Genomic DNA, 24,110 nt, shown 5'->3' on the forward strand with positions numbered 1-24,110 from the left:
CAGGTGCCAGACAGAGAAAGAGGGAACCTGGCGACCTACGGCTGGGCTAAACCCTGTCCTCAGGACAGAAGCCGGGGCAACATCTAGTTGTTTTCTGCCTACCTGTGCCACATCAGGACTGATTCGGGCTGCATCCGTGATCAGCTGCTTCTCCTGCTCCTCCACTTCTGGGTCAGGCTTGGTCCGCAGATGGTCAGGCACCACCTCATGACTGAAGACCGGCACGCGACCTTCTGTCTGTCGCTGAAACAATGGGACAGGCCACACTCAGGGCCCAATGCCGTTGCACAGCCAAAACAGGAGCCAGAGCCATACTGGCAACTGGCATCCACAAAGCTCTGGACCGTTGGGGCACTGAGACTTATCTGGCTTTCAGACTGCACCCACCACTGCATTACCAAGCATTCTGAGAGTTGCCTGTCAGGATGGCAACCTCAACAGACAGGCCTAGTTAATGGTTCCTTTGGGCTGGGGCTGGCTGCTCACAGTGGGGGCAGGAGGGAGGGGAGGGGTCCAGGATCTGTAAGGCATTTCCTTGTTGGTGGGGGAAGGGAAGGGAAGGGACAGGACATGATCCAAAGTGTTGACTCTTGCTGGAATGAGCTCAACTGACCCAGAGCCCCTGAGTAAGCAGTAAGGAGGTCTATGTGTACCCAAGGGGAGACTGTTTCTCTGCAGGCCTCAGCTTCATGGCCACTGCATTTTTGCAACCTGGAACAAATATAAAATGCACCCAGATGAATGCTTGTGGGGGGAGCGGTGCTGACAAAACAGCACTGGGACGACCCATCCCTCCCTCCCCAAGGACTGCTTGTTCATCTCCCCATGCTACTAGAGTAGGGAAAAGGCTAAGCACAGACAGGTGCAAGGAGTGCACCTCTTGGACAACACTTAGTAGGGAGTAGATCTGCCAGGTTCTCACCATGATTTCCTCATCCCGGTCTGGAGACAGCACCAGGGGGATGATGACCTGGTTACGCAGTAGCGGAGTCTTCTCATGCTTCAACACTTTGTTCAGTGTGTTCAGCTGTCCTGAGAGCAGTGCAAAGCTGTCTAGTACTGAGGGCCTGGAACAGCAAAAGGGAGGGTAGATCTGGAAAGGGACATGGGAGACAGGTGCAGCACATTCCTACAGCTTGGTCAGGTCATCATCTACTTGGCTCTAAGAGACTCACAACCCCTCTGTTTCAGGGGAGAGGTGGGCACTGGTATTCTGGAAATCCTACTCCAAAAGCAGAAAGCTCAGGCCAAACACTAGTGCATGAGTGTAAAACCAACCTTACCCTCTGTACAAAGCCAGGGGAGCATGATGCAGGGCTGTTCCCAGTTCTACTGGAAGGGGAGAGGAGGAAGAGTGCCTGGGTGCTGCAAGTTACACACAGACCAGATATCTTCCTCATCACTGTTGCTACCCCAACACAACCTGTAGGGCAGCAGCCAAGACATGGGCTTCTAACAAGCAGAGAAAAGAACAAGTTTTTAGCTTGGCTACTGACAGTAAGACCCCTCACAGACCCTTCTAGTTAAAGGTGTATTGTAGGGATGCCTGTGATCACAGGGGGCTGAACCCAATGGCTTGGAAGATCTCTTTTGGTCCTAGGCAGAGGACCTGAGGGTTACAGTGGACCAGAAGTAGAATATGAGCCAACAGTATGCTCTTGTTGCAAAAAAAGCCAACAGCATCCTGGATTGCACCAATAGGACTGCCACTTGTAAGTCAAAATAAGCAAATCTTTTGCACTGTTCAACACTGGTGAGGCCTTCCCTAGAGCACTGTGCTCAGTTTTGGGCCCACACATGACGAAGGATGTGGACAGTTTCGAAAGAGCCCAGCACAGAGTGGCAAAAATGATTAGGGGCCTGGGAAGCAGAATGTGTGAGGAGAGGCTGAAAGAACCAGGGTCCTTTAAACTGGAGAAGAAAATGCTGAGGGAGGATCTGAGGACAGTCTTCAAATACCTGAAGAGTGATTACAGAGAAGATAGAGATGGGCTTTTCTCTGTGGCTGTAGGAGACAGGACTAGGAGCAATGGCTTCAAGCTACAGCAGGGAAAATGTAGGCTGGAGATGGGGAGGAATGTTCTGACTCCATGGATAGTCAAGCATTGGAATAGGTTGTCTGGAGAAGCTGTGGAATCTCCATACCTGGAAATTTTCAAGAGCAGCTTAGACTTACTTGGCTGGGATAATTTAATCAGGGGTGATCCAACTTGCGCAAGGGGCTGGAATAGATGTGACCTTGCAAGGTCCCTTCCAGCCCTACTTTCCTATGACCCTATAATTCCTTTGAAACAGACTATGTTTCAGGCTGCAGGCTTGTTTGATAAATCCCATCAAAGCCCCCTTTAGCTTGCACTCCTTGGAGGATTCACTAGGAAAATTCTGACAATGCTGCAAGCCACTTACAATGCAAGATATAAACATTAGCAGCACTTGATATTTGTGCTAGCAGCTGATGTTAAGTGGAGAGTGCATCTCTTGATGAGCAGGTTGGCCACCTTGCCCTTACGCATCTTCAGAAGGTGAATGCCTCCTCTATGCTCTACCTCACCACATCTTGGCAAACACTGTACTAGTGGCAGGGGTAATGTAGCAATCAAAGGCCAGGAATAAGAAATGGACAGCTTCTAACTTAAGGCATGTACTGACCTTCCAGATACCTTCCCCATATAGATTTCACTTAAGGTATACCCAGCCAATGAAATAAGTGGGCCCTGAAGAGAAAATGGTGTTGACAGGACCCTATCACTGTATAATGCTGAAGTAAATAGATGTGGCTTGGAGTTCTGAGACCAAGGTCCAAGACCTGCTTAGTCCCATGGTAACAGTTACCATTAAAAGTAGGTAATTTTTAATTACATTTTCAAGGAAAAAGAGATATAAAAAGATGGAGTAAGGCTTTTGTTTTTAACAGAGCTAGAGCTCTTCATTTATTTTCTCTTAGTTGTTTTCGCAGGGAAAACATCCTGTATGTTAGTTTTTTCTTTAAAAAAAATAAATGTAATAAGTGTCCTTTTAGAGGAAAATGCCACTTCCTTTAAGGCAAAAGACAACAAACACATAACAAGAGAACAGCAGAGTGCAGCCTCTGGATCTAGAGATGACTACTACTCACAGTCTTGCTGCTGTCTTTTCAGCTGCTGTTGCTTTTAGCTGCCTCTTTGGTTGCTAGCTTAAAGCAGCACTGCAGAACAATCAATTGTGGCTAGATAAGCCACTTTGGATCAGAGAGCAAATCTGTCCTGCCCAGTATGAAGACGCTTCTACTTCTGTTGATCCCTTGGGACTGCCATTTTGTTCAGAAGGTCAACTGCTGAATCTAATGCCTATGTTTCTCCAGAGAAGGTTGTGAACACCTCTCTCCATTCATAATCACATGATCTCTAAATGGCAACCTCAGCAGGCACCAATACAAAAAGGTAACATTAAGATTTTTTTTTTGGCTTCTTTAATGTGATTTAACAGCTGGAAATAAGGGCTGTGTGATCTGCCAGGTCTCTGCAACCCCAGCAAGTGGCCCATGAAACAGTTTGGGAACAGAGTGCATAACAGAATAAAGCAGCAGGGACTCCCCACCCCAATACAGGCACAGACCCTTACCAGGTGAGACGGTCATACTCATTCTCTAGCTTATAGATGAAGCTGACCAAGGAATTCTTCAAGTCAGCCACCTGGCTGATAAGTGCTTCAAGGGTCACCTCAAGCTGTTTCTCTTCCCTCTACAGAAAGCAGAAAGACAGGGATTAGGTCATGGCTTAGTACTTTCCTTGCTGCTAGATCATTTCCCTTATGTTGGGGCACTGATTCTTTCCTTCGTTTCCCAAGCTCCACTATATCTGATCTCCACCCTTGCTTCAGCTAAGGCTCAAGCCACTACCCACCTTCCCTGCCATTTACTGCTCTCTCCTTGGGCAACTGCTGCTTCCAGTTGCCAGGGAGCCTCTGTTCCCACTGTCATTTTTTAACTTGTGAGAAGTGCTCCAACACTCTGGTGATGAGGGATGTCCAAACATCTGGATGCACAAAACCCCCTGACTACCACCTTTCACCCCAAAGAACTTCAGTCACTGTATACAGCATCTCCACAGACACCCTTGGGGATGGCAGGTGGCAGAATCTGTAGCACAGTCTGCCACCCACCAGAAGATGGGAGGGTCTCACAACCAATGGCACCAGGCAACCTCCTGCCTTCCCCCCCTCCCACCTTCTTCCAAAAGCACTCTGGAATCTCAGCTACTGCAACTAGTTTGCACAACAAGTTACACAAAACACTTCATAACACATGTTTTAAGACCCCTGCCCCAGTAAACTGCTAACACAAGACTGACGGGTGATAAACACAACCTCACCGAAGAGGGTGGCCGAGAGAAATGATTGAGAAAGTAAATCCTTCCATCCTGTCTCTCTCTCTGTCTCACTCCACACTTGGTACTGGGCTTTATTTTATGTTATTTTTTTTGTGGATGGTGCCAGGCCAGAATAGACTTCACTGAAGAACTTGCTAGGAATCTTTGATGGTCATGAGAAGATGAGAGCTTTCCCCTGAAGGCCACTCTTGGGTTCACTGAATTCTGTTTAGCTAGGTCACAGAAGTACATGGACTGGATACCTGGGCACTGTTACACTGGAAGTTCAGAACACCCCATGTGTCCTCCAAGCTGTAACGGAGCCAATGCATAACTCATTTTGAACACTGTGCGTGAACTCACTGTCGTTTATATGGAGATAAATGAAATTAAGAGCAATTTATGACTGTCCATGTCCAGCTGTCTTCCGTGCCACGTCTTAACCTCTGCTAACACAACCTCAGAAGCTTTTAGCCTTTCAAGAGCTGACTGGACAGAGACATGTATAACAGCTAGAAGAACAAGAGCCTCTCAGGAATCAAGCCCAGGTCCTGGAGACACAAGCCTGACTAGGTTTCAGTGTTAATCTGCAAGAGACCTAGAAAATTCTGCCCTTCATTTCAGTAGGGCTCATTTGGAGGCTTGGCTTATCCCAGCAGGACAGTCATGGTCTGCAGAATATTCCAAAAGCTGATTCACGCCTGTACTGCCATGAGGAAATGAAGCACTCCCAGCATGAGAGCACCAGTGGTCTCACCAAGAGCTGCTATCCTGCGTGCACTGGAGTGGCATAACTTCAAACTACATAACAAATCCTTAAAGTGGTGTTAAACACTTATTATGCGGCTCACTGTTACCCCACCCCAGGACAGGATTATCTCTGATCTGCACAACCCAACTCCTGTTCCCTTAAGATGTGGCCACTCCCCACAGATGTAGCTCAAGTTGAAGTCCTCCAGGATTCCTGGATCTCACATCCCTGCCTGTAAAGCAGGGGCAGAAGCCTGTTCTGGCTCCCCAGCCCTCTAGTGGCAACTCACAGCTACGGCTCCTAGTCCTGCCCCTGCTCACCAGGCCTCTAGTCGCAAGTGACAGTTGTGGAGGTCGGGGACAGTCAGAGAAGGTTTCTAGACTAAGGGTGTGATTGCTCCAAAATCCAAGCTAGTACTAATACTGATCAACATTTGTTAGGGCCTGTAACAAGGCCCTAACTCCCTAACTGCTAACAACTTCTAGAAGTGCTGGACTAGTTATCCATGAAAATCTATCAAGAATAGTTTACTATTATTTTTCCTGCAGCTGAGAAGGGAGATAGCAGAGAAACAGTGGGATTTAATAAGCAAAGAGTAAAGCTGGGTGCTTAGATCCATTGATTCTCCAGGCCTTTTACGTTCCTCACTCAGCCTGACCCACATTCTGCAGCAAAGTCCCTGAGGTATGTAGTGCCGTCCTATGCTTTTTTTTAACTGAGTTTATTAAACTAAACAAAAAGTAGAATAAACTCCATTTTCTTAGTGCTATCCACATGGAATTAATGTATTTCAGGCAGTGACTCAAGCTTTTAGTTTTCACTGAGCTGCAGAATTCTGTGCTAAGTATATGTAACTTTTCGTTGCAGAAACTGTCAGAAGAAAAACCAGGGGTTCTGGAAAATAGGGGACAGGTGAGTTTCCAGCATGCACCCAGGAGAGCAGTTTTGGATGCACATTTTAGCTATTCCTGCTAAAATGGCCAGCAGTGAAATAGTTAGCACCGACTGTGTGAATGCTGGCATAACTAGGTTTTAGTGTTAATTCCGAAGATGAATGGAACTGTTCCTTCCTCTGAGAAACTGCTGCAGGCTCTCTGCAGACTGACAAATGTCACTGTATCAGGACGCATTCAGCGCATATTTGGGAGGTTCTTCACAGCTCCAGGGGTAAGACCACATGAAACCATGAAGGTCGACCACAGACAGTACAACTCTGGAATACATCATTCTAACTGTACCTCTGATTCCTCACCCATATCACAGGGGCAGTTCTGCTGTTGATCCACTTTAAAAGAACATGTGCAAGGGCTGTTAGTCTCCCCATCACTGCTAGTAAAGTGTAAGCACATACAAACAGGAAAACAGGAGTTTGCTTCCTCCTCTTTTTTTTTTGTACGTGCCACCCACAGTTGTAATGCCCTCTGGGACCGTGCCTTCCCCTCACACTGTTACAGACCTAGCAAACAATCATGCTGCCACCACATCTGACGATCCTGGCAATGGTGTCACCATTTCTAGAGGCTGCAGCCATTGAATGTCAAGTAATTGTAACTGGTGCATCAAACTGCATGGAGCCAGTTAAGTGGGCAGGGCTGCCACCACCACAAAAAACATTTGGAGAGTGTTAAGAAGAAGCCCATACAAAGGGATTATGGCTGCACAGTCACTCACTTTTTAAAAGTGTTGCATAATTTGGGCTCCAGAATGTCTGTAATAACTTTAAGGACTGGGTCACAGGCAGTCTGGACTACTGGTTAGGGCAGTGGGGGAAGAAGCAGGAGTCAGGGGCGGAGTCTAAAACATGAGCTAAGTCAGGTTTTGGGAGTCAAATGCCAAGTTATGAGATCCAAAGCGAAACCCAGAAGCAAATTCCAAAATTTAGGCCAGGTCAGAGTCCAGGTTATCAGATCCAAGGGAAAATCCACAAGCTGGAGTCCAAGAACACAGCCAAGCAGGATCAGGAACAGAGACTTCCCAAAGGAGATCTTAATCAGAACTGACGGCTGGCCTAGAGCCTGCTGCAACAGCTGGAGCAGAATGGGGAAGCTGCTCTTCCAGCAGCCAGTCAGGAGGCCCAGCCTATGGCCAGTTGGAATCATTAGTGGGGTTAGGGCTGCCAGTCAAAGCCCGGGCCTAGGCACTTAGCCCAGCTGGGCTGCCTGTTAGGGCCCCTGACATTCAGCTTTCATTAAAATAAGCCCCCTGGCCTTTATGGCTGCAAAGCTCAACTGGGTAATGAGAAAAGGAGTCTCAAAAAGAGTCACCATGGTGGATTCGGCAGACAGCCTGGAACAGTATCTCAGAGGGGTGAGTAGTTAGCTGTGGCAGTCTGAAGTCAGGCAGAAGGCAGGGCAGGGTAGCATCTTATTTGACTAATAGCTCAAAGAGGCATAAGCAAATTCTAAATCAATGAATAGATGCCAGGTCTATTAGTAGCTATTAAACAGAAGAGTCAAAGATGTATCCTCTGGTATCTCTAAACCAATGACAGTGGATGCCAAGTCAGGTAATGAACAGGGGATAGTTCACTCAAGGTCAAGGGTATCAAACTCATTTGGCCCCATGAGATGGAGAAGTGGTGTAGGACTGGTCCATGGGCCAAATGACTAGTGCAGAGCTGGCCCCATGGGCCAGATTTGTTCTATGCACACTCCCCTCCCCTCCATGAGGAGTCTTACCTTTCTCATGTGATGGATGTGCCTGTTTTATGGAGCAAAGTTCTAGGAAGTCGGGTGTAATGTTTGTCAGCTTTAGCTTTAGGTCACCTTTCTGGTGACCACCTGAAGCTTGGAGACCAGTTTGAGAACCTCTGCCCTAGATATAACCAGTTCAGTACTCTCCCTATAAAGCATCCACTCCTGTCATTGTTGGAAACTTGGGAGGACAAGGCAAAAGAGATTCAAAAGTTTTCCAACAGCCATGACATAAGCAGCTTCTTCACTGCAACCACAGCTATCTATGGGCCAAGCACAAAAGAAGCCATTCCCCCCACTCCCTCCCCAATGTCAGGATGGAACAAGACTCCTAAAAGACAGTCCCACTATCAGCACATAATGGAGGAGCGCTTTCAAAAGCCCTGAACTGAGATTCTAATGTTGAAGACGATACCATCAAAGCCATTCCACAATGCCCTGTATTCCACCTTGCAGATCTATTAACTTATTAAGAGGCCTTGAAAGCCATTAAGCAGATGAAGACCAACACAGCATGTGGCCCTGATGGAATACCAGCTGAAATTTACAGGTGAGGTGGATTTGATTCCAAAGACAGCTAAAAATAAATTTACTATTACAATGCACAACAAACATTGCACTGATGGTAGGATTTTCTCATTTTCTTATGCAAAGGGAGGAGTTTCCCACCAACATCTGCAAAGGCTACTTATCTTCCAGCTCTCTTTATGTTCTTCTGTTTTCCTCCAATGTGTTACCTCCCCAAAATTGTGCAGCATCTAAATGTGCAGCAGTGGCTTAATTGTGGTCAATCTCTATGTTGTTGCATATAGTGCTCAAAATGGCAGGGATAGCTTTTTTGATCTAAGAACCTTGAAAATGTGCCAGTAGATGAAATTTCTGCAGTTGAACTGGATGAATCCAAGGATCCTAGAAGTGAGGCAATTTCAGTGGTTTCTGTCAATAAGACCTAGCTATCAAGATCATTTAAATTCCTATTTCAAGCCTCTCAGTGGTTCTACAACATTCTTCCATAATTACCGCTGCCCTCAGCACTGGCTGACTGAGAACCAGCTAGTCCTGCTTGGGGGAAGAATGGGAATTCAAGAAACAGCACCACTTTCTCCCTCCTTTTGGTCTCTGGTATTTAGGACGGGTAAAATGGGACAGTTTGAAGTCTCTTTTGGTCTGACAATCCTTCTCAGGCCTGGTCTTGGGAGCATTTTGAGAATGGCACCTCAAACTTCTGCATCCAGCTCTGACTGAATCTGGAAGTTCTACAGGCCATCTCTTTCTTCCCAAATGCCCAAGGCAAAGTCGAGGCACACAAAGTACCTTTTGTGAAACATCCTCTTTCTGGCAGGTGCCTAGAGCACCAAGGTCAGGAGAGCTGGATCTTGGGAACTAGTTTACAAGGCAAGCATTAAGACCAGTCTTTCTTTCTGCAACCATCATTCATAAAGGCAGGACTGTGATAGATAGGAACTCAAGCTCATAAAACAGAGGTTTCTCTATTGAAGCAAAATATCAATAGTGCTTCGAGGCGGGCTTTGGCTTCCTCAGCCATGACCGGCACATCGTGATGAGAGACATGCTGGGATGGGATGGGCTCCACCTTTCCCCTAAAGGTAAGCGTGTGTTCTCTTCCAGGTTGGTGAACCTCCTTCGGCGGGCTTTAAACTAGGCTCGTCGGGGGAGGGGGAAGATGAGGGCGGAGGAGACGATGAACTACCAGGCCCAGCAACAGCCAGCGAGCCCAGACCAATGGTCAAAAGGGAGAAACAGGTAAGCGATGGGGGACGGGGCATTGCTGAGACTAGGGGGTCAGTGGGCACAACCGTTGAAGGCCTCAAATGCCTCTACACGAATGCTCAAAGTATGGGGAAGAAGCAGGAGGAACTCGCCCTCCTCCTAGCTGTCACCAGCCCTGACATAGTAGGGATCACAGAAACGTGGTGGGACTCATCGCATGACTGGGCGGTGAGTGTCAAGGGCTATAGGCTATACAGGAAGGACAGGATAGGAAGGAAAGGTGGAGGAGTAGCACTCTACATCAAGGAGGAATATACTTCCTCGTTAATTAGCAAGGGGGTAGAGGGGGGGCACTCTGAGGTGCTCTGGGTTAGAGTAAAAGGCAGTCCAGGGGAGAGAGACTTAACGGTGGGAGTCTACTATAGACCTCCCAACCAGGGAGAAGAGCTCGACCAGGAATTCTTAGGTCAGCTTACAGAGGCAGTGAGGGCTAAGGATGTGGTCATCATGGGGGACCTGAACTTCCCAGACATCTGCTGGGAGGAGCAGTCAGCCAAGTCTGATCGCTCACGTCGGTTCTTAGCCAGAGTGCAGGACCTCCATCTAACCCAGGAGGTGCACAGTCCCACCAGGGGAGACGCCTTGTTGGACCTGGTGCTGGCCACAGGTGATGACCTGGTGAGGGGGCTGCGGGTGATGGGCCACCTGGGAGACAGTGATCATCGCTTGCTGGAATTCACCATCCAGCGTAAGGTGGCAAAGGGCTGCAGCAAGGCAACAGCCCTAGACTTTAGGAGGGCTGACTTCAACAAGCTAAGGAGGATCGTTGGGGAAGCGCTGAGGACCCAGAGGGGAAGGGAATCAGATGTCGAAGGTGAGTGGTTGCTCCTTAAGGAGACGATCCTCCATGCCCAAAGGGAGGTAATCCCAACAAGGGTCAAAGGGAGCAGGAGGGCACATAAACCCCCATGGCTCACTAAGAGCATCCGGGAATGTCTCCTTGCTAAAAGGGAGGCATATACCCAATGGAGAGATGGGGTCATCGCCAAGAAGGACTATGTTATAGTCGCCCGAGGATGTAGGGGGGCAGTCAGGAGGGCCAAGGCAGAGTTGGAGATAGGACTAGCTTCCCGGATTAAGGACAATAAGAAGTCCTTCTTCAAATACATAGGGGGTAAAAAGAGGGTCCCGGGTAATGTGGGGCCCCTGCAGGACACGATGGGCAACTTAGTCATCACGCCAGATGACAAAGCTAACATATTTAACGATTTCTTTGCCTCTGTCTTCCTAAGTAGGGACCAGTTCAGCCACCTCCCTGCTGGGCCCCCCTCGGGCCCCGAGAGAGACACGCCTGGGCCAAGGGTTAGCGAGGAGTTAGTTAGGGTACTTCTGGAGAGGCTGGACGTGTTCAAGTCCGCTGGTCCGGACGATCTTCACCCTAGGGTTCTACAGGAACTGGCTGAGGTCATTGCGTGACCCCTGGCACGGCTCTATGAGCACTCGTGGTGCTCTGGCGAGGTGCCGGAGGACTGGAAGAGGGCCAATGTGGTCCCTATCTTCAAAAAGGGAAAAAAAGAGGACCCGGGAAATTACAGGCCAGTTAGTCTGACCTCAATCCCGGGTAAGCTCTTTGAAAAAATTATCCTGGCACACATCCAGGAGGGCCTTGCGGGGGAATGCATGCTCAGGGGCAACCAACATGGGTTCATCAGTGGCAGGTCTTGTCAGACCAACCTGGTGGCCTTTTACGATCAGGTCACCAAATCATTAGACGCAGGGGTTGCTGTGGATGTAGTCTTTTTGGACTTCCGGAAGGCTTTCGACACTGTCTCTCACCCTGTCCTCATCAAAAAGCTGGGAGACTGTGGTGTCGATGCCCACACGGTCAAATGGGTCGCCAACTGGTTGGAGGGCCGCACCCAGAGGGTGGTAGTGGATGGGTTCTTCTCGACCTGGAAGGATGTGGGCAGTGGGGTTCCGCAGGGCTCGGTCCTCGGGCCTGCACTGTTCAACATCTTCATCAGTGACTTGGATGAGGGGGTAGAAAGCACCCTGTTCAAGTTTGCTGATGACACTAAGATGTGGGGGGATGTGGGTGCACTAGAAGGGTGCAATAGGCTACAAACTGACCTTGACAGGTTGCAACGGTGGGCGGATGAGAATAGGATGGGGTTTAACACTGATAAGTGCAAGGTGTTGCACATGGGGAGGAAGAACCGGCACCACACTTACAGGTTGGGGAACTCCCCTCTTGCCAGCACGGAGACGGAAAAGGATCTTGGAGTCGTCATTGACTCCACGATGAACATGGGCCGGCAGTGTGGGGAGGCAGTCAAGAAGGCCAATCGTACCCTGTCATGCATCCACAGATGCATCTCGAGCAGGTCCAGGGAGGTGATCCTCCCCCTCTATGCGGCACTGGTCAGGCCGCAGCTGGAGGACTGCGTCCAGTTTTGGGCGCCACACTTCAAGAGGGACGTGGACGATATGGAAAGAGTTCAGAGGAGGGCCACTCGTATGATCGGGGTCAGCAGGGCAGGCCTTATGAGGATAGGCTACGGGACCTGAACCTGTTTAGCCTCCACAAGAGAAGGTTAAGGGGGGACCTTGTGGCCTGCTACAAACTGGTCAGGGGGGATCAGCAGGTATTGGGGGAGTCCCTGTTCCCCCGTGCGCTGCCAGGAGTGACCAGGAATAACGGTCACAAACTGGCGGAGGGTAAGTTTAGATTAGATATTAGGAGGCGCTACTTCACAGTCAGGGCGGCTAGGGCCTGGAACCAGCTTCCAGGGGAAGTGGTGCAGGCTCCTAGCCTGGGGATTTTTAAAAGGAAGTTAGATGAGCACCTTGCCGGGGTCATCTGACCCCGGTGCTCTTTCCTGCTAAGGCAGGGGGTCGGACTAGATGATCTACCTAGGTCCCTTCCGACTCTAGCTACTATGAAACTATGAAACTATTGGTTAAAAGTGTTACTCAGACTTAAATCCACACGGCAGATTAGCTGTTCCTGAAGTGAGGTAACAAAAGCATCCAACAAGTCAGAACCTCAGGAACCCCAAGGGAGCAACAGAAGTGTGCGTGTGTGTGGAGGGATCCGGAGCAGATTGGTGGAGTGGGGAGGCAGCCTGACATTTCCTCCTGCTAAGGCAACCCTTGCAGTTTCAGGGTAATTCACACTACAGACAAACAGCTTATGGTTGCACAGAAACTGCAATAGCAGGTACTTGATAGAAATGGGAGCAGGGAGGTTCCCACTGTACTAAAAGCTGTATAGCATAAAACAAATAACAAACCCCGCCCGAAGATGTACCCAATGAATGAGACAAAGAGGCTTTGCTGGTCAATGTCTCAGATTATTAGCAGGAACCTGGGCTTTCCATTTTCCATGGAAAAAATGAAGGAAAATATGGATTTCCCCCTTTACTGGAGGCAAACAGATTTATCATTTTAGCAAAGAAATCCATGGATTTCGCAGTTTGGCAGTGAGTTCCCAGAAGCCTGGCAAAGCTCCAGCCCGCAAGGGGCTGGGGGGAGTGGGAGGAGAGCACTCAGGCAAGGGGCACCAGGTAAGTGTGTGGGGGGGGTTGAGGCTCCCATAAGGAGGGAGTTGGGTAGGGCTGGGGAGTTGTGGGGGGGCGGGGAGTGGGGGGTATGGGCAGGGTTGGGGAGTGAGGGGCACCAGCAGGACCAGGGGGCTATGGGGTGGCCTTTCATCATAATCACGGATTTTGAGGTTTTTAAATCACAGAATTTGTGATTGTTTATGAGGAAAAACCAGGATCTCTGCTTAGTAGAATACAACCATCTTGGAGGAAAGGCAGCAAAAGGGCACGGCAGCATCCTTGGCTCTCCCGGGAACTGGCGGATCTCCTGCATCTTAAAAGGAAGACCTACAAAGGATGGAGGACGGGATCCGCCACCAAGGAGGAATACTCTGATCTGGTCTGGACCTGCAGAGAACAAACCAGGACAGCCAAGGCTGCGATGGAACTCCAGCTAGCTACAAATATCAAGGACAATAAAAAGTCTTTTTTTTAGATATGTGGGGAGCTGGAGGAAAAGCCAGGGCAACACTGGACCCCTGCTAAACCAGATAGGACAACTGACAACAGATGCCCAGGAAAAAGCAAACTTGCTAAATGGGTACTTTGCATCAGTTTTTCATCAGTCTCACTGTGGGACAGGGAGGCCCAGGTGAGGGAGATTCCTTACCATCCATCAAAGCTGACCTTGTGAAGGAACACCTTGACAGGCTGGATACCTTCAAGTCAGCCGGTCCAGATGGTTTACACCCAAGGGTACTTAAAGAGCTGGCGAGCATCACAACTCAGCCCCGGCACGGATCTTTGAGAACTGGTGCTCTGGTGAAGTGCCTGAAGATTGGAAGAAGGCCAATGTAATGCCTATCTTCAAGAAAAGGAGGAAAGTGGATCCGGCAAACTACAGAGCCATCAGCCTGACTTCTATCCCGGGGAAGATCTTAGGGCAGGGGGCTGGACTTGATGATCTCCCGAGGTCCCCTCCAGCCCTAATGTCTATGAAATCTATGAAAGTTTATTAAAGAGGCCATCCTGTACAGGCTAGCTGATGGCAATATCCTGAGGGATAGCCAGCATGGGTTTGTTGCGGGTAGGTCTTGCTTGACCAATCTCATTTCCTTTTACGACCAGGTGATGTATCACCTGGACAAGGGGGAAGAGATTGACGTTGTACATCTTGACTTTAAAAAGCCTTTGATCTGGTATCCCACGATCACCTCTTGGCTAAACTGGCTAACTGCGGCCTTGACCTCACCACGATCCATTGGCTGGGGAATTGGCTCATCAGCAGCAGGAGGGTGGTGGTTGACGGAAGTCAATCATCGTGGTACCCTGTGACCAGTGGGGTCCCCCAAGGCTCTGTCCTAGGGCCTTTACTTTTTAATATCTTCATCAACGATGTTGACATCGGTGTCAGAAGCAGACAGGCCAAGTTCGTCGATGACACCAAACTTTGGGGTAAAGCATCCACACCTGAGGACAGGAGGGTGATCCAGGCAGATCTTGAGAGGCTCATAAAATGGGTGGACGAGAACCTGATGGTGTTCAATACCAAAAAATGCAAGGTTCTCCACCTTGGGAGGAAAAACCTGCAGCATGCTTATAGGCTTGGCAGTGCTACGTTGGCTAGCACCATGGATGAAAGGGACTTGGGGGTCATGGCTGACCACAAGATGAACACAAGCTTGCAATGTGATGCTGCAGCTGGTAAAGCAAGCAAAATGCTGGCTTGCATCCATAGATGCTTCTCAAACAAAGCCCAGGATGTCATTCTCTCCTTGTACTCGGCCCTGGTGAGACCACAGCTGGAGTACTGCGTCCAGTTTTGGGCCCCAAAATTTAAAAAGGATGTGGAGAAGCTTGAGAGAGTGCAGAGGAAAGCCACGCGCATGATTAGAGGTCAGGAAAACAGACTTTATGATGAAAGGCTGAGAGCCATGGGACTCTTCAGCCTGGAAAAGCGCAGGCTCAGGGTCGATCTGGTGGCCACCTATAAGTTTATTAGGTGTGACCACCAGGACCTGGGGGAACATCTGTTCAGTGGAGTGCCCCAAGGGATGACAAGATCGAATGGTCACAAGCTCCTCCATGACTGTTTCAGGCTGGACATAAGAAAGTACTTCTTTACTGTCCGAGCCCCGCAACGTTTGGAATAGACTGCTGCCAGGGGTGGTTCAAGCACACATTTTGAACGCCTTCAAGACACAGCTGGATGTCTGTCTTGCTGGGATCCTATGATCCCTGCTGACTTCCTGCCCTTGGGCAGCGAGCTGGACTCGATGATCCTTCCGGATCCCTTCCAGCCCAAATGTCTATGAAATCCATGAAACTGCCCAGAGTAATTATACTTTGTAAGTTTTCAGTCCTCAAATGATTAGTGGGTTACTAATAGTGATATCTGTCTGAATAAGCAGGCAGTTAGAAGCAATCACTTCAAGAAAGCTGAGTCTTCCACCACCATTCAGTGCTTTGGAATATCAATTAAAATAAGCAATAACTACTGACCATTTTAGCTAATGGAAAAGGAGCCAGAGTGAAAGACTATTTGAAATGACAGCAGGGAAGGAAATGCAGAAGCTAACAAAGGAGATAGAAAAAGGAAGGAGGGCTGACAGATGCTAGGGCTAGAAGAGATCATCATCATCACAATCAGGCGACACAACCTGGGATGATCTTGCCCTGAGCAAGGGGTCAGACTAGATGTTCTCATGTGGTCCCTTGCAGCCTTAATTGCCTGTGATCTGATGAACCTCCTACTTAGACTAGAGAAAATCATGGAGTCATTCTTAAATTGAGCTCAAACTTTGTGGCTGAACAAGAGATATTGAAAAGATACTCGATCCTAATTTAAATATTTGAATTAATCCACCTTGTTTCAATGGTTAATTAACAGCACTGGTAGAAGTATGGTCAATAACTCTAATCCAAGTTTGTTTAATTTCAGATTCATGCCATTGAAACTTTGGCTAATAATAGATTTCTTTTTGATTTAACAATGAGAAATCTTTCCGTAGAAGAACATTTAGACCATGATCAAATAACTTTTCAACCTGCAAGCGATGCTGATCAGGCGGCATTAGTCTCTTAGAAGGCAAGTTTCCCAGACCTCAGGTCAGTCTGTGGTTTCTTCTGAATCCTTGCCAGTTTATCCACATTCTTTGCAAAGCACGAAAACTGGACATACCAATTGTATTTAATGGTCTCATCATAGTTGGTACAGATTTAAAGACCCCTTCTCCAGGCTTCCACTACTTATGCTGGCAGGGGTTACATTTGCTCTGCCCAGCTGGTTATTCACTGTGGTCTTAGAGCAGTGATTCGCAGCCACAGTGCCATAGTGCCCTGGCATGCCCAGAGATCCTTTCAAGAGTGCCATGGGGTACTGCACAATGTTAGCACTGCTAGTTGTGCAAACATGTTTCACAAGCTAAGCCCAGAGATTCCAAATAGGAATTCACTGTATCGAAAACATTCTGACCTGCCATGGTCTTTCCGAGTTCTTTACAACAGAAGAATTGTGCTATTATTTTTCTGTACTCAAAAAAAGGAGTGACAATCAGGAGCTGACATTTTCTAGAGGGGTGCCTTGAGTCTATTGAGGGGTGCCTCAAGGCTGCAGAGGTTAAGAATCACTGTCCTAGAACACTGTCTGGTTCAGGCTGCCTAAGAAGCCCTTATTCCACCTCACCATAAGTGACCAATCTTCTGGACTCCAAGAAACAGCACTTATCTGTACTGAAACATTTATGGCTTCTAAACCAATGATAGTAAATGCCAGAGGGGGTAACCAACAGGAGACAGATCAATCTAGATCAGTGGTTCTCGACCTTTCCTGCCTCGATGCACACCTCAGAAAGTGCCAGCTCTCAACTGTCACTCATTTTTTGATTATGGAAAAAACATTAGAGCAACTGTTCTATTACAAGGAACTCAGAAAGACTACAACAGCTCAGAATGTTTTTAGCACTTTGAATTCCTGCTTGAAATCTTTGGGTTGATCTTGTGAAACATGTTTGCACGCCTGTGTGGCACCTCACAGCACTCTTGAAAGGATCTCAAGGCAGTGGTGGAGAACCACTGCTCTAGATGCACGCTATTCATTGCTCTTCCTCTAAAGCAGTGGTCCTGCACCAGTGTGCCCCAGGATCCTTTCAAGGGTGCTGCACAACGCTAGCACTGCTTGGTGCACAAACATGATTCACAAGACAAATCCAGAGATCCCAAACAGGAATCTGTAGCATCCAAAACATTCTGCCCTGCTGTGGTCTGAGTTTCTTGCCACAGAAGAATTGCTCTATTTTTCTGTAGTCAAAAGACAAGGGAAAAACTAAGGTGGCATTTTCCATGAGGTGCCTTAGGCATAAAATGTTGAGAACCCCTGCTTAAAGCATCTGTTCCTGTCACAGAGACAGGCCCATGTGCTGTCGAGGGACCCTCAACACCAAACCTCCCCTAGAAAGACAGACCCCTATACAGGCAACAACTGAATGCCTAGGACAACTAAAGACATGACAGGGACATGAGCGAGGGTCAGAGGTTTAAAACTAGTGTACCAAGGGGTGACAGCATTGTCCACCAGTCCCTAAATGAGTCTAGGGAGCCAATGGACACTGCCCAGTGGTATTCTTCCCTGAGACAGGATCTCACAAGTGAAAGGAAAGTGGCTTCACAGGCCCCGGGGACTCTGCCAGCCAGAGCCTCCTTCCTGGTAAGATATGTAGCGCTCAGCCAGGGCCAAGATGAGGGTCACAGGAGCTCCCAGGGCTTGGTGGGGCCACGGATGGACGGAAAGGGCGTAAACAGGTGCAGGGAGTCATGCAGCCGGCACCTCAATACGAGGCTCTAGAGGAGGTGGTGACGGGGCTGCAGCCTGGCGTGTACAGGCCCAGGTCTCCCCCTGCTCACAAAAGGGGCGCCAGGGGTCCATGACCTGTGCCAGATATGCCTGTGGCTATGGTGCCATGCAGGACCACCAGCTGTCACAGACACAGGCCCACCTGTCACCCCGAGGGAACCATGGGACCTATGGCCCTCAGCTGCCAGGCTACAGAAAAGGTGACAGCTGATTACTGCAGAGAAACAAAGATTTGGGGATGGGCGCGCTGGTGAAAGGCTCATCACAGGGGGCATCGGGTAGCGCCCGCCGCAGTCCGAGAGCCCGCGCTGCCCAGGGGCGGGGCGAGCGAAACGGCCGCAGCCTCCTCCCGGAGCAGGAATACGGCGCCGAGCCGGGCCGCCCGGGACTCGCTACACAGAAAGGCGCGGCGGCCGCAGCGCGGCGCTCCCCAGGCTCCGCACCACCGCCGCCGCCGCCGCCACGGCCTGGCCTGGACCCCTCGCCGCCCTGCCCCATACTGCGCTGCCGCCGCAGCCCAGCCCCGGTCCCGCACCACCCTCCCGGCCCGGCCCCCTCACCTGCATCGCGGCAGGAGCGCTGCCTCAGGCGCGGGGCGGAGCAGGGCAGGCCCTTCCGGCGCCAGGCGATCACTTCCGGGTGAGTGGGGAGGGCACAGGGGTCAGGGGGCACGGGCCGCTCGGACATGGCAGCCCCCGAGCGGGCGGATTGTGAGGTACTGGGGGGTGGTGCTGGGTCGGGCCGGAGCGGTGCTGGGTCGGGCCGAGCGGGATCGGGCAGGTGTCCCTGACCGCCTCCGCGCCCGCGCTGTCCCGCAGATGGAGGAGGCGGCACACGCCTACCTGCTGATGAGGAAGGACTATCGCATCTCCCGCAACGTGCGGCTCGCCTGGTTCCTCGCTCGCCTGCACCAACCCGTCTGCGCCGCGCCCGACCCGGGACTGGTAAGCGCGGCACGGCACAGCCTGGCCTGGTCTGGGCTTCCCCCCTCCCCCCCAATCCCCATCCCCACGGCGCCTGACCTGGGGGCTGGTGAACATGGCACGGCCTGGTCTGGCCTGCCCACCTCCAATCCCCATCCCTGCTGTGCCGAACCCGGGGCTTGTGAGCCTGCCCTGCCCCCCCCGCCACATTGACCGTGCTCGTGCTGCAGGTGCCAGCGGACGAGGAGCTGGCGGTGCTCAGCGTCTTGCCGCACAGCTGGCAGCCAGACGAGCCGCTGCGGCCACGGCCATGCCTGCTGGTGCCATCCACGCGGGTCACCTTCCTGGCGCGGCGCTACCGCTTCGTCATCGAACTGGACCTCAGCCCATCTACCGGCATCGTGGTGAGCGCCCCAGCCCTAGACCCGCTGCCCCTGCAAGAAGCTTGCCTGAGCTGGGAGGAACAGGGTAGTGGAGCAGGGAAAAGGCTGCCCAGAAAGGTGGTGGCGTCTCCATCCTTGGAGGTGACCAAGGCCCAGGCAGACAAAACCTTGGATGGGATGATGCATCTGGGGCTGGTCCTGCTTGGAGTGACACCCCCCCCCCTCCAAGTGCCCTCCTTGTCCGTGGTTCTGGGCAGTGCCTCTCAGCCCCTGCTGCTGCCTGGCAAACCCTGGTGGGAGCTGGCCTCTCTCAGGCCAGGGATGCGTGCCATAGACCCACGTGCCAGGGCCCTGGCCAGTGCCACGGCAAGGCCCGACAGGTCCAAAGATCAAGCATTCTTCTCCTTCTTCTGCAGGATGATTCAACAGGGGAGATCATTTTTGACGAGGTGTTTCATGCCCTTTCCCGGTGTCTGGTGGGTCTGCTAAGGCCCTTCCAAATCCCTGGTTCAGACATTATCTACCAGCCGGAGATCTTTGTTACTATCCAAGCGTATTCCTCCATCATCGGCTTGCAGTCCCACCAGGTAAATTTGTGTCTTCTCCCTCTTCCAAAGCCTTTGCTTGTCAGCAGTTCTCACTGTCCTAATTTGCTGGTGAGATCTTCAGCTGTGCATAGGTTTCATCTTTGATTATCTGCTCAGGTCCCTTCCGACCCTACCAAGTCTAACCCCCTGCCTTGGCAGGAAAAAGTGCTGGGGTTAAACGACTCCAGCAAGGTGTTTGTCTAGCCTTGTCTTAAAGACCCCCAGGGTAGGAGCCAGCACCACTTCTCTTGGAAGTTGGTTCCAGATTCTGGCTGCCCTGACAGTGAAGTAGCGCCTCCTAATGTCTAACCTGAATCTACCCTCTGCCAGCTTGTGACCATTATTTCTAGTCACTCCTGGTAGTGCTCGGGGGAACAGGGACTCTCCCAATGCCTGCTGGTCCCTTCTGGCTAGTTTGTAACAGGTCACTAGATCCCCCCCCTCAGCCTTCTCTTGTGGAGGCTGAACAGGTTCAGGTTCCATAGCCTCTCATCATAAGGCCTGCCCTGCTGCCCCCTGATCATGCGAGTGGCCCTCCTCTGGACCCTCTCCATATTGTCCACATCCCTCTTGAAGTGAGGCGCCCAGAACTTTCAAGGCCTAGATCTGTGCCCTGGACTCTGTGTTGGCCAAGCCCTGCCAGTTCTGACACAGTAGGCTTGGTCTGGTGCAGTGCCTGAGTAGGTGTGAGCAGCTTCTCTTCTGTTGGGACCCATGGCTCCCTCGGGTATCTAGGAATGTGGCTCAGGCATCACTTGGGGTGGGAGGGGGGACACACATCTCTCCCCCTAGAGCAGTGCCTGGCAGGGAGGGGATCTGTAGGCAGGAGCCTGCTGTAATGTGTGGGGAGTATGTCCAGCATGACTGGCCTTTCCTTAGCTCACTCAGCAAAGTGGCTGGCTGACAGGCTGGATCATGCCTCCTGTGCTCTGCCCATCACAGGTACAGGCAGCTCCTGTACAAGCGGCTGAATCCCAGTTGTGGGGCTGGTGGGTCTGTCATTCATCTCTTCCCCAGAATCACAATGCTTTTGTGCCATTTGCAGACCATCACTCTTCTCCTCCTTTCCTTTCCTGCCCTTTGCCTCTGTCCCCTACTTATTCCCTGCTCTGAAGAGCTTCATTCTATCTTTTACCCTACAGTGCCTGCAGCATAGGGTTTTTTGACACTACCAGATAAGTCTGTAAGGGATTTAGCCCTCTGGTAGTCTTGTCAGCCTCAACTGCCATCTTGTCCATCCTCCCACAATATATCTTTCCTGTGGGCCACTGTCTCCCAACTACACTGTACCAATCTGTAAAGCTGCTACCCTCTTATCCTACACATCCTTTCTCTAGATACGCCTCTTCCCAGAAGCCTACAAGATGCCTGCTCTGGGATGAGGGATAGCTGTACTCTTATTTAATGGACAGAAGGGTTATATATACTTGTGTAACTCATTTAAATAAAGCTGCCTGTGATCAGATATTTTTCTTCCCTGGCACTAGTGTGTTGTCCATCTGACAGCCGGGGTTTGGGAACAAAGGTAACAAGTTCCGTGCTATCATCTCTTGAAGATTCTGTCTCTGTGTTGCATCCTGTTTCCCTCCTTATCGTCTCTGCATGGGGCTGTCTTTTGTCAACATAGTGCACAGCACAATGGAGCACTGCTGCTGGGAGTGGACTCTGGGTTGGGTAGGGCAGGGAAGTGCTCTGCTATTAAGAAAGCTGGCTCTCACCTGCTGTGAAATGAGTGACAGGGTTCCTGCTCTCTGGGGCAGTGGATTTCACTGCCCAGTTCTTCAGGCTTTTGAGTGGCCACAACCCTCTTTTTTTTAACCTGTGATTTAAGTACAAATTTATCAGAAGGTGCTTGGGCCAGGCTAGAGGTGTGTTAGAGTAGAACAAGTGCACTGTAACAGATGAGCAATGTGAATCTGAAATCCAACGTTCTAGAACAGTAATTATCAACCAGGATGCCATGATATCCTTTTAAGAGTGCTGCAGGGTGCTACACAATATTAGCGCTGTTAGGGCATCACTAAAAACAGTTTAAATACAGTTTAATTATAATGCCATGCAGACATACACACCCATTAAACTGGTCTCAGTCCACCTAGAACAGTTCAGGAGCATGCCTGTTAAATCAAGTGCTTTCTTAGAATCATAGAATCAATGAGTCAGAAGGGACCTAGAAGATCTTCTAGTCCAACTCCCTGCCATGGGCAGGAATGAGCACTGGGGGTGGTAGGGGTCATAAGACCCCAGCTAGGTGCCTATCCAGTCTCCTCCTGAAGATTTCCAGGGAAGGTGAGAGCACCACCTCTCTGGGAAGCCTATTCCAGGCTCTGGCCACCCTTACAGTGAAATAGTTCTTCCTACTATCTAACCTAAACCTATCTTCCCTCCGCTTGTGGCCATTGTTCCTGGTGCCTCCAAGGGAGGCCATGGTGAACAGACTTTCCCCGAGTCCCTGCTGCTGGCCCCTGATAAAGTTGTAGGCAGCCACAAGATCCCCCCTCAGTCTCCTCTTGTGGAGACTGAAGAGATTCTGGTCCCTCAGCCTCTCCTCATAGGGCTGACCATGGAGGCCCTCTTGAACCAGTTGACTGACCTGGTTCGCTGTTAGGTGTGGACACCAAGTGTTCTGTGACACAGGTCTGGTCAGTCCTCTGGGCAACCTCTCCCCACCCCCCCAAGCCTCTGAAAATCAAAAGGCATGTGTTCAAGCATTGCTTCTTCCCCTATACCCTCAGTCAGGCAAGCACACTGCAGACTTCAGTCATTTGCAGGGTGTTGAGGATTACTGAACGTATGTTTAGGAAACAAGGGAAAACAAAACAGTGCCAATACCCCAGCCACAGGTTACTCACCCCCTTGAATGCCCAAAGCATGGGTGCAAGAACAACTCACTCACCTACTGTGCAGTGCTGGGCTGGGTGCTCAGTTCTGCCCCCTGGTGTGGGAGTGACAGTACTTCGTGCCATTCTGAACCAATTCCGTCTTCTGGAACCGTTCAATATTATGTATGCCTGCACCGTCCAATATAGAGATGTCTGCACATGATTCACAAGATAAACCAGTGGTTTCAAATCCAAAAACACTCTGACCTGCTATGCTGTTTCTGAGTTCTTCCAGGAGAAGTGAAGAATTTTGACTAATTCAGAATACAGAATTTTTCTGTTGTCAAAAAATAAGGGACAACTCAGACCTAGCATTTCCTAAGAGACCTAGTCTTGAGTCTAACAGATAGAAAACCACTACTCTAGAGGGTTTTAGCAAAGGTCCTCCTTTCTGCTGTCCAGTGCCTGCCTTCTCTGTCCTTGAGAGCAGCAGAAAGTAGGTCCCCTCAAAGTTCTGCAGGGACCTGGAGCATATGTTGGTATCTTGCAAGACAATTCAGAGGGACCTGAGGCCAAGCAGGAAGTGTGACAAGAATGGCCAATGCAGTATCTCCCTCCAGCTGTGGATTGTGTATGTGTGTGTCTGGATCCTACCCTTAACTGTGCTCCTGGATTCCACACTGGTTGATGATGAAATGGTGTAAAACCCCAAGATAATGGCTTCCCCTTGTGTCCCTGGGCCAGGTGCTGTTCCAAGGCTGTCAGCTGGATGAGAGTAAGAGAGATGCCTTCCTGCAGCAAGTGTACACACAGCTATGCACTTTTGAGAACAAAGTGGCAGAGATGCTTCAACAGCAGTATGAACCCAAACCACAGGTGAGGAGGGCAGATGTGACTCTGTCCCTGTTTGCCACTTCTGCACCCTGCAGCTCCTCTGGGGTGGGCTAAAAGTGTTGCCTTGTACCATGAGGGGCATGTGGTATAAGCATTGGCCTGTATAAGAAGTCATCCCTTTACTGAGGAGTTGTCTAATCCAGGAAAGATGCATGCCATGGAGCTGTAGGGTTCAGTCTGTGGGTCTTGGACTGACCCTGCACACAGCAAGTGGCGCATGTAGGGCCAGGGCCAATATGTGGTGCCCAGAGTTGGTCTGGTGTGTGCTGCATACAACACCCATGCTGGATCAGGCCCAGAGATCATCTCTATGTTGGATCCAGCGCACAGGGATGGTTAAGCATGAGCATTGCAAACAGTGTGAGTTGGAGACTACATCCAGTGCATGCAGCACTTGGGGCTGGACCTGGGGTGCATGCTGCATGCCACATGAACCAGTTTGGGGCGCACATTCCATAAGATGCCCCACTGGACTGGCCCTGTATGCTGGCTCCAGTACACAGGGCTGGTGGTGGGTCTGATCCAGCCTGCAGACTGGTCCTGTGCCTGTTGTCTGGCCTGCAGGGCCAGATCAGTTTGGCACCCC

The 24,110-nt window shown here is 50.4% G+C and overlaps 2 protein-coding genes across 6 annotated transcripts in view; one reads left to right on the plus strand and one right to left on the minus strand.

Moving 5' to 3' along the window:
- The window catches only part of MED8 (mediator complex subunit 8), a 31,560-nt gene extending 12,968 nt beyond the window's left edge, over window positions 1–18,592 (minus strand). Inside the window, exons 1-4 of the mRNA XM_090049867.1 lie at window positions 18,476–18,592; window positions 3,601–3,719; window positions 923–1,067; window positions 103–243 (exon numbers count right to left, since the gene is read on the minus strand). Of these exons, the coding sequence (XP_089905993.1) occupies window positions 103–243; window positions 923–1,067; window positions 3,601–3,719; window positions 18,476–18,481 (411 nt within the window). The 5' untranslated portion in view covers window positions 18,482–18,592. The remainder of the gene's footprint in view (window positions 1–102; window positions 244–922; window positions 1,068–3,600; window positions 3,720–18,475) is intronic.
- The window catches only part of SZT2 (SZT2 subunit of KICSTOR complex), an 84,985-nt gene continuing 79,417 nt past the window's right edge, over window positions 18,543–24,110 (plus strand). For all 5 annotated transcript variants that reach the window (XR_016442707.1, XM_090049860.1, XM_090049863.1 and 2 more), the window contains exons 1-5: window positions 18,543–18,630; window positions 18,734–18,859; window positions 19,069–19,242; window positions 19,638–19,808; window positions 23,375–23,506. Coding sequence is in view for 4 of the 5 variants with exons in the window: in XM_090049860.1 (XP_089905986.1) it covers window positions 18,601–18,630; window positions 18,734–18,859; window positions 19,069–19,242; window positions 19,638–19,808; window positions 23,375–23,506 (633 nt within the window). In the remaining variant the exon portion in view is untranslated. The remainder of the gene's footprint in view (window positions 18,631–18,733; window positions 18,860–19,068; window positions 19,243–19,637; window positions 19,809–23,374; window positions 23,507–24,110) is intronic.

Source organism: Crocodylus siamensis, chromosome 5, assembly GCF_052110815.1.
Source record: "Crocodylus siamensis isolate JL-2025a chromosome 5, ASM5211081v1, whole genome shotgun sequence".
Lineage (NCBI taxonomy): Eukaryota > Metazoa > Chordata > Crocodylia > Crocodylidae > Crocodylus > Crocodylus siamensis.